Below are 18,575 nucleotides of genomic sequence, written 5' to 3'. Positions count from 1 at the left end.
AAAACATGCAAAGTGAAACACAAGAATAATTGAATCCAATATGGTCTCAGAACTTATGAATATAAATAGAACACCTTTTATTTATCACCATATTGATTACACATTATAATGTTTCAAATTTATCAACTTAATACTTGAATTAAAACACTAGTTGTCCCATGCTCCAAGCATGTACACTATGTTTTCTAAACACTAGTTATGCGATACACCAAGTATGCACACCATGTTTTTCCAAACAATAGTTATGCCATACACTAAGTATGCACACTAAGTTTGTCTATGATCATTACTTTGTGAAATAGATCGATTGAAGATAATTCCAATGATTCTCATTTCATAATCCCAAATCCTTACCACAAATGCAAGAATTCCAAATTCCTGCCATTTACCGAAATCCGTTAGATTTTAAACTTATGTGCATTGATCCTTTGTAATGATTATGCACAAAGCCATAAAGACTTGTCAACAGACATTACATAGTATTCCAATGGAGATCAACTCCATGGTACCAAAGTCTCATATTCAAAGTACATTGCTTTGAACATCCTTCTTGCATTAAGTTTTCTAATCTTCCACAGATTGAATAACTTCCACCTATGGAAACATTTCCATATTTCCATTCTGACTATCACTTCTAAACAAGAGTTGCCTCTTTTCAGAATATGTCAAAAATGGTCCACTCAAAATTAACAATATACTTCCAACTGTCCATGACCAACTAATCTTTGGTAAACCTTAGATTGTCCTCGACAATTGTTTAATCATTTTAGTCTTACCCATTTCTAGACTTTTCCCATCTTAATGCCCTGAGCATTTGGAAAATTTAGCACATTCAATCGATCATATATCTGAAGTATATGGGACACGATTCATGATGTCTCACATAAGGGCATGATACTAGACCAATCTTTTTGCTATAATATTCTATTTTTATTTGCCAAGTTATCATAATTTAGATTATGAAAAAGGGATGTCGTAATCATAATTGAATTTTAGAACGCAAATAATGGACTCATATATACAATTTCCTTATGTTGAGCCATTCCAACATAAAATTCATATATATATATATATATATATATATATATATATATATATATATATATATATATATATATATCCTTGACTAAAGATGATTAAAACCTCAATCTAAGCTTTTAGGATTGAAATGAAGTATAATTCCCTCTTCTTTAATTATAGGAAAACAACTTTTCTCAATTGAAATTTTTGTTTCTATAATTAACATTGCTAACTTGCAACACTTATCATAATTATCATGTTCCCACTAACATGAGAATTATCAGCATAACACTTATGCTCCCACTAGCTTTGACATGTACTCAGAAATCAGCTGGACTTCTAGAAATCAATACTTTATTGACTTTCTTTCCAAAGTTCAGATTTCTGATACGAGATGCTTTGATAAAACTTTATCGAAATCATACACCTTTCCTTAGATATCACACATGTTTGTCTAAATAATTTCAGAACTATGAAAAGGGATGTCGTAATCATAGTCTCAATTGTTTAGACCTTTGGCATTCCTCACAAGTCCATGTTAGTGTGCCGGTTAACCACACACGCTCCACTAACGACTTTGAGAATGCAAATATCACACTTGCTATCTACCTAAAATCTACTTAGTGAAAGCGTTTCCTCACCATCATTTTCATGAATCAGAGAGAAACCTTATGACACTTAGATTTTATGGTGTATGTGTTCCTATCCATGTGAATTTGTCAAAACCAAAATCACAAGACAAGGTTAATGACAAATCTAAACTCATATGGACTGAACTTGTGCAGTCTTAACTTCTTGCCACCTGGCAGCTCAAGGGTCTGTCATTGCTTCCAAGTTGTTATAAAACCAATTGAGAACTCTCAGAACTCATATGCAAAGCCAACTTTAACTGGAATGGGCACAAAAATAGGAATATGTCAACACGATAGGTTATAAACCTCAAGTCGTGAGTTGGTGATAAACTACAGGTTTTACTCTTGATTAATCTTGAAATTCTTTCAGGATTTTTAAGACTCCCACTGTCCTCTTGACATATAAGACTCACTTGCCAAATATTCAAGAGATAATGCAGATTCTTTATCAAGACAAACACTTCACACAATTGGCCTTAGTTGGTCATTGTTTCATCCAAAGCATCACAACTTACCTATTTCAAATATACAAGAGTAGGACCCATTTTACTCTTACATTTGACAAGTGTTAATAAACCTTGTTTAAGATGTGTCACTCAAATTACAATCTTGGAGTATGACTCTAAGACTTGTTTTGGAACGAAGTATGACTCATCTTCTTGATTTAACCACTTCAACAATTCACGATCCCTCTTCTTAGCTATAGGAATGCACTAAGATGTCCTTAGAGAACCAATTGTGATATGGTTTCTTAATCATTAAGATGATCACAAAACATGATACTAAAGGACTCTCCCATCTTTTCAGATTTGAGAAAATTTTATCTTTCTGCCTAATTTGATTCTTCTTATTCATTCCTCCATACATCGAAACATTTCCAATGTTTCATAATTATACTTAAACTTGTAAGTATAACCATATTTACTAAACTTTAGTAAATCATGACGAATAGTCTTATCGGTCTTTTGTGGTGGACTTGATCAGTGCACAAGAATGTGTACTCGATCCCTTAGTCCTTCATTTGACTCACATATACATGTGAAAAAGGAATTAGTCTTAATTTTCCAAAGCTGAAAGTTCTTATTCATCATACTATACAACTTGCATGATTCCAAGTTTCGGTCCAATTGAGAACTTGGGTGATGAGAATATTTCCTTATTTGGTAAATTTAGACATTATCACAAATGAAAGAATCAAATTCACATTTCCATTATTGCTAGAAACACACAAATATCAATTTTCAATAAAAGTCATTGCAAGGAGATATAAACTAAAATAAAATCAAAATTTTATTTATTTATAAAATGCGGAAAAACTTTTTCCTTACAATGTAGCTTTAAATGAAAACTATGCTATTACATATTTCCTAGCAATCTATCATAACTCCTTAAGTAATAGCTCAAGAATCCGATCTTCGAACCATGCGTTTGAAATCCATCTTCGCGATCAGATTCAACATAATCTTCCATTAAGTTTCCTTTCCTTTGCCTGATCATGCCATACATAAAAATGTATTAAGAATCTTCAAATAGAAACTTAGTTGAGTTAGATAGTGGACTTACCTGAAGCAGAATCAAACTTTTTGACTAGACCTTCTCTCAGATCTTTCAGGTAGTTAGAGAAGCTTTGCAACCAATGCCCCTTCCTTTGGTAATAGAAACATATGGACACTTTGGGAATGGTACACTGGACTATCTCAGACTTGCCTTTCTCTTTATCATTTGGTCAAGCGAGTTGACTATGGCTGATCCCTTTCCATTTGGAAGAGAAATCTTTTCTGGATATCCAATGTTACCCATTGTCAATGTCCATGGTAGTTTGGGAAGTTGATCTATTAATCAAATTTGCTTTACTAGAGCTCCAAATCATTGCTGATTCAGCAGCACCAAGCCAATATATAAGATCATTAAGGATCATGCCATAGTCTGTTACATAGTAGTCCTTAAAGAACTCACTATGTGACTTAGGGAGTGATTGAACATCCAACTTCCTCAAGACTTTGACACCCAACTCTCCCGGCTTGTCAATATGTGACTTCATCTCCAAGATGTGAGCAAACATAGACCTTGCTTTCCAACAGGGCTTGAGTGACCTTGAACTTGTGGGTTAGGGAGAATAATTGGAGGAGGTGGAGGAATTGAAGTATGATTTCCATGATCCAACTACGGGACATCATCTTCAAAAGGAAAGCTTGTTCAAGAGATTTGGGAAGATCATAGATGTCTAAACCAGACATATAATATGGGAGGTATTCAAGTTAGTTGATTTAAGTCCTTAATATAACACCCAATATGAAATATTAAGGCTAGGAGCCAACACAATATTTTATAAATTGGAAGAGGGATGCTGTAATCCAAGCTATATAATATTTGAAGGTAGGAAAATGACGATTCACCAATTTCCACCACGAAAAATGAAATAATTTATTAGGTTTTAATTGGATTTGAAACTCCTAGATCTTTTGGGATTCATTGAACTTTTCAATGGCATGTTTCAATCTTGATTGTGTCCTCTCAATTTTTGTGACTGGGATGCTGAGGATCACAAAACAAGGTGTGAATAACCATGCAAGTATACCTGGTACCCTTAATATATACCCCTCAATCGATGTGCCGGTTAACCATACTCGCTCCACCGATACTATGATAAACATTAAGTTACCCTTTGCCTACCTTGTTAAATCAAGCTAGTGTGCCTATTAACCACACACGCTCCACTAACCGACTTAAGCAAAGTGTAATTTCATGGGTTAGCACCAAATTCACATTTTCCTAAAGTAAATAAGATTGGGAATTCATAATAGTTTAGTTACTTAGTATTTATCATTAATACTTTTAATGAAGGGAAAATTCTAGTCCTTGTCCTACCCGTTCGGCTAACGACCCTCCACCAGTCAAGGAAGCGGTGGGTGAGAGTGGACACCCATTAAACTGCCATTTTATAGGCAGTAACCTTATACCCCCTTATAGACCGGCTTCGTGAACGAGGCCTACTAACGGTAAGACTGACTTTGTCTTATACATATACATATTATTAACTTATAATATTATAAAGTATAAGAGTTGAATTTTAACTTTTAAAATTCTAAGGGTTTAATTTGGAATTACAATATTCATGAGGGGAAACTTTACAAATTCCAATCAAACTTTACAAATTCCAATCAAACTTTACAATATTCATGAGGGGAAACTTTTCAATTCCATAACTTATGTGTTTAAAGTAGTTTTAATGGAAAACTCTTCAAGTTCCATAACTTGAGGACAAATTATGGAAGACTTTAAAACATTTAAAAATGAGACTCTCCATTTTTCATAACTTATGGAAATCTTATGAGTTTTAATAATCATAAATGTGAATTTTCATATAACTTGAGGACAAGTTACAAAAACACATATTATGAACAACTTTTAGATTAATTTGGATTGAAAACATATTATTACATAACTTTTATATTAATCTAAATCAACTCATAAGAACAAGATAATTCAAATCAAACACTTTTCATGTAATTAGCCTAACCATTAAACTAATATAAAACATGAATCTATTGACAATTATCTATGAAATTGGATTAGCATGAACATTACCACATCAAAAACAAGTTTACAAGTTCAAAAACAGCTTAGGGTAATGTTCCTAGTCCAATTCCATCCAAAAACCTCGAAAATATGTTGTCTGGGGGTCCAACTCGTCAAGTGCATAAACCTAATCGACGACTTGGATGATTTTATGCCTGGACTCGGCGAGTCCATCAGTGGACTCGGCGAGTCCACTGTCCACAACAGCAGAAAATCAAAATTTTCGATATTTTTCAGCAATTTGCATCAAGTATAATTTAAAACAAGCCTAGGCTCTGATACCACTAAAGGGTTTTGAGCATTCTAACACTCCTATGGTGTACATGCAACCCTAAATGCCTTGGATCTATGTTTTCTCTATTATACATGCAAAATTGAACTTTCCAAGGTATTACCCTAACTAGCATACAACCATTTATACTTGGGTAATATAAACAAGTTAGAAGGCATACCTTTTCATGTAGCTTGATTCCATGGAGCCTAAGAGCCTAATATTCCACAGATTGAATAACTTCCACCTATGGAGTCATTTCCATATTTCCATTCTGACTATCACTTCTGAACAAGAGTTGCCTCTTTTCAGAATATGTCAAAAATGGTCCTCCCAAAATTAACAATATACTTCCAACTGTCCTTGAGCAACCAATCTTTTGTAACCTTAGATTGTCCTCGACAATTGTTTAATCATTTTAGTCATATCCATTTCTAGACTTTTCCCATATTAATGCCCTGAGCATTTGGAAAATTTAGAAATGATGAATATTATAGCACATGCAATCGATCCTATATCTGAAGTAGAGTCAAACTTTTTGATTTGACCTTTTTTCAGATCTTTCAGGTAGTTAGGGCAGCTTCGCAACCAATGCCTCTTCCTTTGGCAATAGAAACATATGGACCCTTTGGGAATGGTACATGGGAATTTCTCAGACTTAGCCTTTCTCTTTACCATTTGGTCAACCGAGTCGACTATGGCCGATGCCTTTCCATTGGGAAGAGAAAGCTTTTCTGGATATCCAATGTTACCATTGTCAATGTACATGGTAGTTTGGGAAGTTGATATTCTAATCAAATTTGTTTTCAAGTGCTCCAAATCATTGCTGATTCAGCAACACCAAGCAAATAGATAAGATCATTAAGGGTCATGTCATAGTCTATTACATAGCAGTCCTTAAAGAACTGACTATGTGACTTGGGAAGTGATTGAACATCCAACTTCTTCAAGACTTTGACACCCAACTCTCCCGGCTTGTCAATATGTGACTTCATCTCCAAGATGTGAGCACACATAGACCTTGCTTGCCAATAGGGATTGAGTGACCTTGAACTATTCAAGAACTTGTGGGTCAGGGAGAATAAATGGAGGAGGTGCAGGAAGGGAAGTATGATTTCCATGAACCATACGCGGGAAATCATCTTCATTAGGAAAGCTTGTTCCAAGAGATTTGGGAAGATCATAGTTGTCTGAACCAGACATCTAATATGGGAGATATTCAAGTTTGTTGATTTAAGCCCCTTAATATAACACCCAATATGAAATATTAAGGCTAGGACCCAACACAATGTTTTATAACTTGGAAGAGGGATGTCGTAATCCAAGCTATAAAATATTTGAAGGTAGGCGAATGACGATTCACCAATTTCCACCATAAAAAAACGAAATAAGTTATTAGGTTTTAATTGGATTTGAAACTCCTAGATCTTTTGAGATTCATTGAACTTTTCAATGGCATGTTTCAATCTCGATTGTGCCCTCTCAAATTTTGTGACTGGGATGCCGATGATCACAAAACAAGGTGTGAATAACCATGAAAATATACTTGGTACCCTTAATATTTATCACTCAATTGATGCGCCGGTTAACCACACGCACTCCATCGATACTATGATAAACATTAAGTTACCCTTTGCCTACCTTGTTAAATCAAGTTAGTTTGTCGGTTAACCACATGTGCTCCACTAACCGACTTAAGCAAAGTGCAAAGTGTAATTTCATGGTTTAGCACCAAATTCACATTTTCCTAAGTAACTAAGATTGAGAATTCATAATAGTTTAGTTACTTAGTATTTATCATTAATACTTTTAAATTCTAGTCCTTGTCCTACCCGTTCGGCTAACGTCCCTCCACCAGTCAAGGAAGCGGTGGGTGAAAGTGGACACCCATTAAATTGTCATTTTATAGGCAGTAACCTTATACCCCCTTATAGACCGGCTTCGTTAATGAGGCCTACTAACGGTAAGACTGACTTTGTTCTTATATATATATATATATATATATATATATATATATATATATATATATATATATATATATATATATATATATATATATATATATATATATATATTAACTTATAATACTATAAAGTATAAGGGTTGAATTTTAACTTTTAAAATTCTAAGGGTTTTAACTTGGAATTAAAGTATTCATGAGGGGAAACTTTACAAATTCCAAAACTTGAGGGCAAGTTTTGAGCTATTCAAAAACTTTTCAATTCCATAACTTATGTGTTTAAAGTAGTTTTAATGGAAAACTCTTCAAGTTCCATAACTTGAGTACAAGTTATGGAAGACTTTAAAACATTTAAAAATGAGACTCTCCATTTTTCATAACTTATGGAAATCTTATGAGTTTTAATAATCATAAATGTGACTTTTAATATAACTTGAGGACAAGTTACAAAAACACATATTATGAACAACTTTTAGATTAATTTGGATTGAAAACATATTATCACATAACTTTTCTATTAATCTAATCAACTCATAAGAACAAGATAATTCAAATCAAACACTTTTCATGTAATTAGCCTAACCATTAAACTAATATAAAACATGAATCTATTGACAATTATCTATGAAATTGGATTAGCATGAACATTACCACATCAAAAATAAGTTTACAAGTTCAAAAACAGCTTAGGGTAATGTTCCTAGTCCAAATTCAGTCAAAAAACACGAAAATCTGCAAACTAGAAGCAAAACTCGTCGAGTTCATGCCTTAACACATGAACTCGGCGAGTTTTTGGCCGGAACTCGTCGAGTTTTCCAGTCTGGGCAGTTTTTGGTTTTGAAAAACAAGTTTGCATCAAGTATGAATGAAAACAAACCTGGCTCTGATACCACTGAAGGGTTTTGAGCATTCTAACACTCCTATGGTGTACATGCAACCCTAAATACCTTGGATCTATGTTTTCTCTATTATACATGCAAACTTGAGCTTTCCAAGGTATTACCCTAACTAGTATACAATCTTTTATACTTGGGTAATATAAACAAGTTATAAGACATACCTTTTGATGAAGCTTGAAGTCTTGATCTTTAAGAGCTTAGCCCCAATAGTGTGGAAGCCTCAAGTGGAATCACAAATCACCAAAACCAACTTGGAATAACTAGAGAATACGGATTCTTAGGTTCCTCTTATGAAATCGGCCTTGCCCTCATTTCTTTTCACTAGTGCCATTTTCATGAACCAATGATCTCTTTATATAGTGTGGAGGATTAGGGTTACATTCATGTAAACCCTAATACTCATGACCTTTCATTTCCATAGGATCCATGAGTTAAACACTCCATGGACTATCCATGAAAGCTTAGCCCAACCTAAATGAACTTGGTCCACCACACACACACACACACATACATATATATATATATATATATATATATATATATATATATATATATATATATATATATATATATAAGAGTCCATATTTTATTAGTTCCTTTTTGATCACTAGATTAATTCAAATTAATTATTGATTAGTACTGATTAAATAATATGATTTCATATTAATATATTAGAACTTATAATACATTAATATAAATCACTAGTATCATTTTTCTTATTTTGTCTAATCCAATTGTTCCGGTGAAGTGCAACCCAAATGGACCATGCCAAGTCGGGTCGAATACATACCAATAATAGTTATGGGCTTAGACATCTAATCCAACACTAAGTTGTTCAGACAAGTCGTTGGTTCACTTAAATATGCTACAATTACTCGTCCCAACATAGCATATGCAGTTAACCGTGTCTGCCAATTCATGCACTCACCAACCAATCTTCATTGGCAAGCTACGAAACGGATATTACAATACCTAAAAGGCACTAATAATCATTGTTTGTGATTCACTCCAACCACAACAACTTGCTTACTAGCGTACTCTAATGTTGGTTGGATTTCTGATAATGAAGACTGTCAATCACAATACGGTTATGCTATCTTCCATGGTAATAATTTTATCAGCTGGACCTCTAGAAAAGAAAGAGTGGTTACCCGTTCCAACACTGAAGCTGAATACAGGTCTTTGGCATATACAACAGCTGAACTCTTGTGGTTGAAACAACTCATTATTGACCTTCATGCTCCTATAAATCAACCTCCTTTGTTACTTTGCGACAATGTAGGAGCAATCTTCATGGGCAAGAACCCTGTAATCAGCACCCGTTCCAAGCACATCGCATTGGATTTTCACTTTATTCACGAACAAGTAGAATCTGGAGATTTAAAAATTTGTCATGTTTTTTCTGTGGACCAGTTGGCTGATGTATTTACTAAACCACTCCCAAAGGATCGTCTTTCTATTCTTCGTTCCAAGCTTCAATTTCGACCCGTCCTTGAGCTTGCGGGGGGCTAACAACGTGTAAAATACTTCCACTAGTATAGGAGTTCTATTGAACTAGTCTACACCTATTTACCTAGTCATCTGTATGTGGTTAGCTAGTACCGTATATTTCTTATTCACCTTTGTATTTATACCAATGTATTCTCTTGTATCAAAACACACAGTGAAATTCAATCTTTATCGGTTTTTACAATCTCCACTCCATATGTGTATTAAACCCGATGTATCCACCTAACTATGTTGGACTTCATTTGCAAAACTCTAGATGAGCTTATACTTATTGCAAATAGACAAATAATTTTAGTTATAATCTAAATAAAATAGAAATATGTATTATGATAAAACTAAAAATAAATATCTTTTTTAGTACAGAAGATGCAACGTTATTTTATTTGCTCAACTGACTCATGCTATTATAATAAAAAAAATGTTTTTCCACAAATAACATAAAAAGTTATAACTGCAAATGTATTTGACATTTATAATCAACTTTCTAATTGGTGATGTTCTTACAGAAATTATTTGTACCGGTTCAAATTATATTTAAATTTCTCACATATAATTCAAGCACGGATTTTGTTTCTAACAAAATTATTGATAATGAAAAAGAGTAAATAAATAAACCAATCATGATCATGTTCAAGAATGAAAAAAAATCGTCGCCTGAGAGATTCGAACTCTCGCGGGGAAACCCCATGTACTTAGCAGGCACACGCCTTAACCACTCGGCCAAAGCGACTTCTTGTTTATGCCACTTACTTTATTTAATATATCTATAAGTACATTATCATGCTAATTAGAAGTTCATAAACATTTATATAATTACACATTTATGATTTAACAATAACCTTTCTTAAAAAAGGGTTTGCATGAATCCGATAAATTGATTGGGCTTTACAATTAAGTAATTAATTTATTCATCTTCATTATTCATTAAATTTTAATCAATCACAACAACTGAAAATATGTGTATTGGCTTTTACTTGATATGAAAAAAAATCTATACATCGATGATAGACTTGATATTTGATAATCGAGAATATATATGAACAAGAGTTAGAACAAAAAGAAAGGATGAAAATGAAATCATACAAAATTCTGAATCATTTCTCTAACTTCTTCGATCACAAGCCATGCTTTATGCCCTCCGATTACTTCAGCTTTCATCTCTCCATCTTTCCACAACTGTATAAATTCATCATTCATATAAATTATACATCTACAAAGTAGAATATCAATTCTCAACATAAACTATATATTAGAAGGTAGTTAACTCACCTGAATAGTTGGCATTTTCTGCATAAAAAAAGTAAAAAAACCACTTGAGTTATTGCAAAGTTTCAAAACCAATCAAATTTATCGAACTTGAATTCTGGAAATTTTACTTACAGAGATGTTTCCACGTTTCACGAGTGTTTGAGGTACGTTGTTCACATCCACACAATAAAACTTGAGCCTAAAGAGTAAAGTCATAAAAAAGAAGCCATGTTAAACAGTTCGATTAAGTGTGTATAAATCGAATAAAGTTAACGAAAGTACTTGGTGTCGTATTCAGCTGCCAATTTCTCCACTTTAGGCTTCAAGTAAATGCATTTTCTGCACCAAGCAGCCATCCTACAGAAAAAACAAAGAAAAATTTATAACTTGATAACAGAGCATCGAGAAATACGTGTTTTAGAGCTTAAATTCATTCGAATGATCGGGTATGGATAATTGGATACCAATCAATGATGATGGGTTGAGAGGCTTGGTTTGCTTTGTCTAAAATGAGATCCAAATGATCAGAATCAGTGATAGGCTCCATTTCCACAAACGCAGGTCTTGATACGTCCCAAAAGGCTTCGACTTTGCAATCCCTTTTCACGATTTTCTTCGATTGTTCGATTTTTCTTCGATCGAAGCCAAACCCACAAGTTTTTATCGGATTTGAACAACACCCATTGCTCCAATTTGGTTGATGTGGCTGCTGCTGGTCTCTGTGAGGGATTTCTCTGCAGAGAAGATGAGAATTTGGGGCTAAAATTGACATTTTTTTTCCGTGAACAGGAGACTTTTGAATAGATAAGATATTTTAGGCCGAGGGAGATTTATTGAAAATATATTAATTTATTAAAGATTTTTAGGAATTTTTAGATCAATTGGGATCTTTGGATTGATGGGAGATGTGTAAAAACTTGAAAGCTAGTAAAGCTTATCCAAAAGATGGGTTGGAGAATGGATCCTTGTAAATTCTGGCTCCACATACATATATTAAAAATACCTACAAATAGAATATAATGATTCATAAGTTGATAAAAATGTCAATGTAATATGCACTCTTATGAACAGAGTTACGAAGTCGATAAAAATGTCACCGTAATAACATTAATCATATTTAAGTTAAACAAACTTGCTTGCTTATGAGAATATGCCAATAATGATTATGAATGTGAATTTGCTTAAGTCTTTCTAAAATCAAAAACAAGGAAGGAACCATTCAGATAAGTTTATGTACTTGCAAAAACTGTATACATATACATGTGCTCACTTTCATTATGATGTATTGATTGAGAATTTGTGTCGTATCTTCATGGTTTATGGGGGTAACAAATAAAAAGAGATTTTTAGCTAAATAACTTCAAATAAGTTTTAACATTTGACTTGTAATGATTTGATAAGATATGTAAAAACTTATCACCATATAGTTTTTGTGCTAATAGAGGTTACAGTTGACTCCAAAAAATAAGACATAGTTTTATGTTCACAACTAAAGATGGTCCGAGCTTAAAATTCTAAGAGTAAATTATAGTTTTGGTCCTTGTGGTTTGTTTAGATTTGTACTTTCAGTCCAATATTTAAAAATTTGACAAAATACATCCTTATAGTTTAAAAAAATTATACTGCACATCATTAGTCCATTTAAAAAGACATATTACCATTACTTTTATATTTTTGTTTTTCTTTTATATATATATATATATATATATATATATATATATATATATATATATATATATATATATATATATAAAGAGAGAGAGAGAGATAGGTTCAGCTGTTTAAAATTCCCTTTCAAAAAAATAGGGTAATTTGTTTTAGTCACTATGATATAATTGTGATTATACAATTTTGAAGCATGGATAAATATGTGTATTAGTGTTTTTATTGTCATCCGATATATGATAATTTCTATTGATTTGAGTATTTCATGCTAATTTATTAATTTTATGTCGTTACAAAAGTTTTTTAAGCTGTACATGATATTTTTTTACTGGTTGATATCTTTATAAATTAAGTCGTTCTAATAGTAGATTAGGTGTGAGACCCATGTATTACATGGGTTAAATAAAAAAATGAAATATCAAAATGTAATATTAACTATTTTTTAAAATTAAATTTTAAAATAAAGAAGGAAAAAACATATTTATTGTAATTTATGATCACATTTATTACATTTAATACTTTACTAATATAACTATATGTATTATGTGACTTTTTAATTTTAAAAATTAAAAAAATCTAGGAATTGACATATTGATATTATTTATTTAAAAAATATCACAAAATGACAAGTGTCAAAACTTATGAGAAATTGACATGTGGCAAAATAGATATTCATTTATTAAAGTAGATTGTTGACAACCTATTTAATTAGTGTCATAAGATTGTATGCATGTGAAACACCTTTTTATTTCCATAATCATATGATTATGCATATATGCACACATTAATAGACTCGTTTATGAGTGTCAAAAAACTTGTGGGACCCATATTCCATAGGTGGTATAGTTTTTAAAAATTCGGAGGCGGAGGCAAGGTCGGAGCCAAGTGTGGTTTCCACATTCTCCTTCATGAATTTCTTTGAAAGTATATTTTATTATTAACCCAAAATCTTTGCTCTAAGATTTATTTTTTGTCAATGTCTTATTATCCAACATTTTCTCTCATCTTTTGCTCCTAAAAACATTCTTTGAACCTATTTTTCAAAGGTAGGACCAAGAATCTAATTTTAGACTTATCTAAGTTCATTACTCTTCTTCTAAACATATTTTTCTTATTTTACCAGAAAATTATCGTGAAATTTCTTCTTAAGAAATAAATTTCAAGACATTCCTTAATTCATAAAATCATTTCTTGGCTTATCAAAAACCTAAAATCCTATTCTTAAATCTTAATTAAAGATTTACTTACTGTTTATTGATGATACGACTCATTCAATTAACCCAAAATATAAAGTTTCATTAAAAAAATTCGAAGCATTACAAATAAAAGACCCTCGGGCAACACACAATGTATTCTATGTTTTATCAACATTCTTGTTCTCATCTACCCTCGTAATTCCTTCACTCTCACCAATCCTCTCAATCTTAGAACTCACTTATTCTTCACCACTTAATTTTTTCAAAGATTTCTCCTAGGCCACAAGATCCCAAAGATGCTATGTTGCTTTATTTAACATCATTAAACATCTTCTTTCTTTCTTCTAGCACCTCCTTGGCACTAAAAACCTTACTCCTTAGTTACCTCCTCAACATTCTCTTCCAGCTCCCTATTCCTCTCTTTCAACTGTTACAACTCCTTGTCCTTCTCCATAAGATCCTTCTCATTTAATAATAAATCTCCGCCCTTTTTATCGATCTCTCGCCCCCTCATCTCCAGGCTCTTTTCCATTTGTGTTCTCGAAGCAATTCCCTCTTGATATCCTCGGTACCCTTCAAAATAAGGTTGGTTGCCTAAAGACAAAAGGAAGACAACAAATTATACAATGAATGACAGTATATATATATATATATATATATATATATATATATATATATATATATATATATATAGAGAGAGAGAGAGAGAGAGTGAGAGGTAAGTTCAATTGAGAAAATAAAAAAGGTTGAGAATGGGGAAATCATTCTCAGTCAATCAATTAATTAGCATATTAGCATAAAATACACGGTGGCAAATTTGTAAATATGATATATTAACCTTTAATCACAGTTACCATTTCTTCTGGATCGTTTATCTATTATTCATCAACACCATCTGTTATTCATTCATCTCGATTGTTCCTCTGTGTTCTTCATCAACATCATACGTGGACTACTTGTTCGCTATCAAAATCACATGTTCTTCATAAAAAAAGACATCGACACTTCATAAAAAAATCAATTCTTCATTAAAAATCTTCGTTTATTCATCAAAATGTTGTGATTCGTCATTAAAAACATTTATTTGTACTATTAAGTGTAACTCGTGATTCAATCTTGTCCAATTTCGTTGACATCAAGCAAAATCGTTAAAATAATCCACACTTATCGATGTCACATCATTTAGTGATCACCAATTATCGAAATTTCATCAAAGGAACCTTCGCCAATATCAAACAACAGGTATCAATCGAAAGTTCATCAACATAACCATATATTTGAAGATTTTTTTAAAAATCGTTTTTCAAGTTTGAAAAACTTCGTTTTTCATATATATTTTTTTTCCACAATTTTTGATATAAACCTATTGATTATTAATCAATTTAGATAGGATTTGATTTGTTTTGTAATTATTGGTTTCAATTGTGAATTTTTTACCATAGTTATATAAGTTAATTTATTTGCACGCCAACTGTTCAATGAAATGCATAAACTAAATATATCACGTCATATTCACAAGTGAATATGCCTTTATACGAGAATCAATGTATATCTTTTAAAAACACAGAGCAATTATGTAATTGATATGTGAATAATATATAAAAAATATATTCACATGCGAATACATGTAATATTCACAAATGAATACAGGTAATATTCATAAATGAATACAGGTAATATGTCATTTTAAGGTCCTAATCAAGTTTGTAATTCATATGTGAATAACATATAATAATTATATCTGTATGTAAACATATGTAATATTCACAAATGAATATATATGTAATAATTAAATGTGAATATATATATATATATATATATATATATATATATATATATATATATATATATATATGTATTATTCACAAATGAATAAAACTGTCAATAAAACCGAGGACTATAAAATATATAAAATTAAAGATAAAAAATATTTGATAAGAATATATATTTATTCACATACAACTAATCTTTTTAGGTTAATAAAATAATTATATAAGCATATATATTTTTATTAATGTTATATTCATTTGTGAATAAATGATAACTTTTTTTCTAGAAAATTATAAAAATAGAAAAACGTCATTTTGAGGCCCTAAACAGTCTCGAATGGCCGAAAAACACCGTACGTCATGGCGAAGCTGTGAGTTTTGTAAATCGCACCATTTTACATCAAATATGCGAATTTCATCCAATTCCGAGACTAAACTTTATTGCGGCAAATTGTTTTGATGATGTCACTAAATTTTCATTCCTACTAGTGATGACATCATCATTATTCATATATGAATAAAGTTTAGAAATTATTACGACATATTTACTGATGACGTTACTAACTTCAATCCCACTAGTAAAAACATCGTTATTTTAATCTGTTATATTTATTTATGTGAATAAACTATACATGTTGATTTATTTATTTTGTGAATACAACCTTTATATATAAAAATAAATAATACACTATAAGAATTGGTTTGTGCATAGTTTTTTTTTTGTATAATGTAACAATATTATTTTACATGTAAAATCAACATTATACTAAGACAAACAACATTGTATTAGTTAATGAATATCATTTGCATTTGAATTTAATACGATCAAAATGAAAAATATATTAAATTGTATAACATTTACACGTGAATATAAAAATATATTGTCTTCGTCAATGATATCTTCTCAATTACGTCAACGAATCGTCAACCACCGAGATATGAACGAACCATTGATTGAAATGTTATTCTTTTATTGAGTTATAACGATGCCTGAAAAACATGTGAATACACATAAAAAATGTTAAAAATATACTTTTAGTTTATAATAATAGCGATTTATCACATTCTAATTATCACATGGTATATTCACATATGAATGTATAATCATATGTGAATATTATATGATATATGTTGTTTGTATTGTATATTTACATGTGATATTACATGGTATATTCACAAATGAATATTACATATTATATTCACATATGAATATTATATGGTAGATTCACATGTGAATATTATATGGTATATTTATTTGTGAATATTACACATTCTAGTCACATCTAAACATTGCATTGTATATATTCATTTATTAATATTACACAGTATATTCACATATGAATAATATATAATATATACACTTGTGAATATGATACATGATATTCATATTTAAATATTAAACGATCCATTCACTTGTGAATATTACATAATATTTTCACTTGTAAGTATTAGATGATATATTCACTTATGAATATTAGATGATATATTCATATGTGAATATTATACAGTTTATTCACATATGAATATTACACAAAATATTAACATATGCATATTACAAGATATATCCACAAAAATATATAATTTTTATATGTTATTCACATATGAATAGCATATAAAATTGTATATTTGTTTTGTGTTTTAATAATCATATACTGATTAAGGTGCGAAAACATATTCATATGTGAATATAACGTGATAATTTAGTTTATGCATTTCATCAAACAGTTGGAGTGCATACAAGTAAGCTTTCCTAAAAATGCTAAAAACATGATACTTTGACTATTTAAAACTTACAAAATAGTAGATTGATAGAGAATTATATGAAATTTTTCAAAAAAAAGATGATTTGATGTTTTTCTAACCTTAATTTCGAAGTTTTGTTTGATGATCGATGTTGAATGAATGATATAAAGTGAAACTGCTGTTGATTATCGATGATATTGATCTAATGACACTGGGAGTAAAATTAATCGTAGATGTTGAAGATATTCTCGTATTCAAGCATAGTTAAAGGTTGGATTGAGAGAACCAAAAACAATTTTTTTTGGTCTACTGTTGAATGATGTTGATGAACGTGGTTTTGATGAAAATGGATGATTGATTGACACTAGATGATGTTGATCGATGATTTAATTGAAGAAATCTGGATGATCCTTGAACGTTGGAAAAGAAATTTGGATGATGAACGATCGAGTAGTAATGAATTTGAATTGTTATCAAATTATCCACAGTTACATATCTGCGATTGAAGGATATCATATCATATTTACAAGTTTGTCACTGTGTATTTTAAGTTAAGATGCTAATTAAATGATTGGCTGAGAATGATTCCCCCATTCTCAACCTTTTTTTTTTCTCAATTGAACCCTCCTATATATATATATATATATATATATATATATATATATATATATATATATATATATATATATATGTGTGTGTGTGTGTGTGTGTGTGTGTGTGTGTGTGTGTTTAAATTCCATTTCGCTTAGTTGTTGCATAAGAGCTATCAACTTCTCTTTAACTTCTATTGGGAATCCATGAAAATTTTCTAGGCTTGAACCCTGTGGAAGCTTCCTTTTCTTTGAACCACGACTCACGACATTCACTACCGCCCTTTTTAGAGTTGAAGGAGGTAACTTGTCAACCATTGCCGAAGACTCACCGAAGAGAAACTCGTCGACATTAAAACTGGAAAAGAAGGAATCAGAACGGGTGACTCTTAAACATATTGTTGAAATATTAATGTGTGTCAATCAAATATTTATATGTAAGGTATTATTTTGTTATAAGTTGAAGATTACAGGGGGCTGTATGAAATATGGTG

The 18,575-nt window shown here is 31.1% G+C and overlaps 1 protein-coding gene and 1 non-coding gene across 2 annotated transcripts; both read right to left on the bottom strand.

Moving 5' to 3' along the window:
* Positions 1-10,518: 10,518 nt before the first annotated feature.
* On the bottom strand, positions 10,519-10,600 carry TRNAS-GCU (transfer RNA serine (anticodon GCU)). The gene has a single exon. It is a non-coding gene; the product is annotated as a tRNA-Ser (tRNA).
* A 225-nt stretch (positions 10,601-10,825) lies between these two features.
* Positions 10,826-12,017, bottom strand: LOC111908795 (thioredoxin-like 3-1, chloroplastic). Its single transcript, XM_023904599.2, has 5 exons — positions 11,583-12,017; positions 11,401-11,475; positions 11,251-11,317; positions 11,140-11,157; positions 10,826-11,046 (listed from the first exon to the last, which is right to left on the bottom strand). The coding sequence occupies exons 1-5, from the start codon at positions 11,888-11,890 to the stop codon at positions 10,948-10,950; spliced, it is 567 nt and encodes a 188-aa protein (XP_023760367.1). The 5' UTR covers positions 11,891-12,017; the 3' UTR covers positions 10,826-10,947.
* Between the last annotated feature and the right edge of the window lie 6,558 nt (positions 12,018-18,575).

Source organism: Lactuca sativa, chromosome 5 (assembly GCF_002870075.4).
Source record: "Lactuca sativa cultivar Salinas chromosome 5, Lsat_Salinas_v11, whole genome shotgun sequence".
NCBI lineage: Eukaryota > Viridiplantae > Streptophyta > Magnoliopsida > Asterales > Asteraceae > Lactuca > Lactuca sativa.
This window is presented reverse-complemented; position numbering and strand designations above follow the sequence as displayed.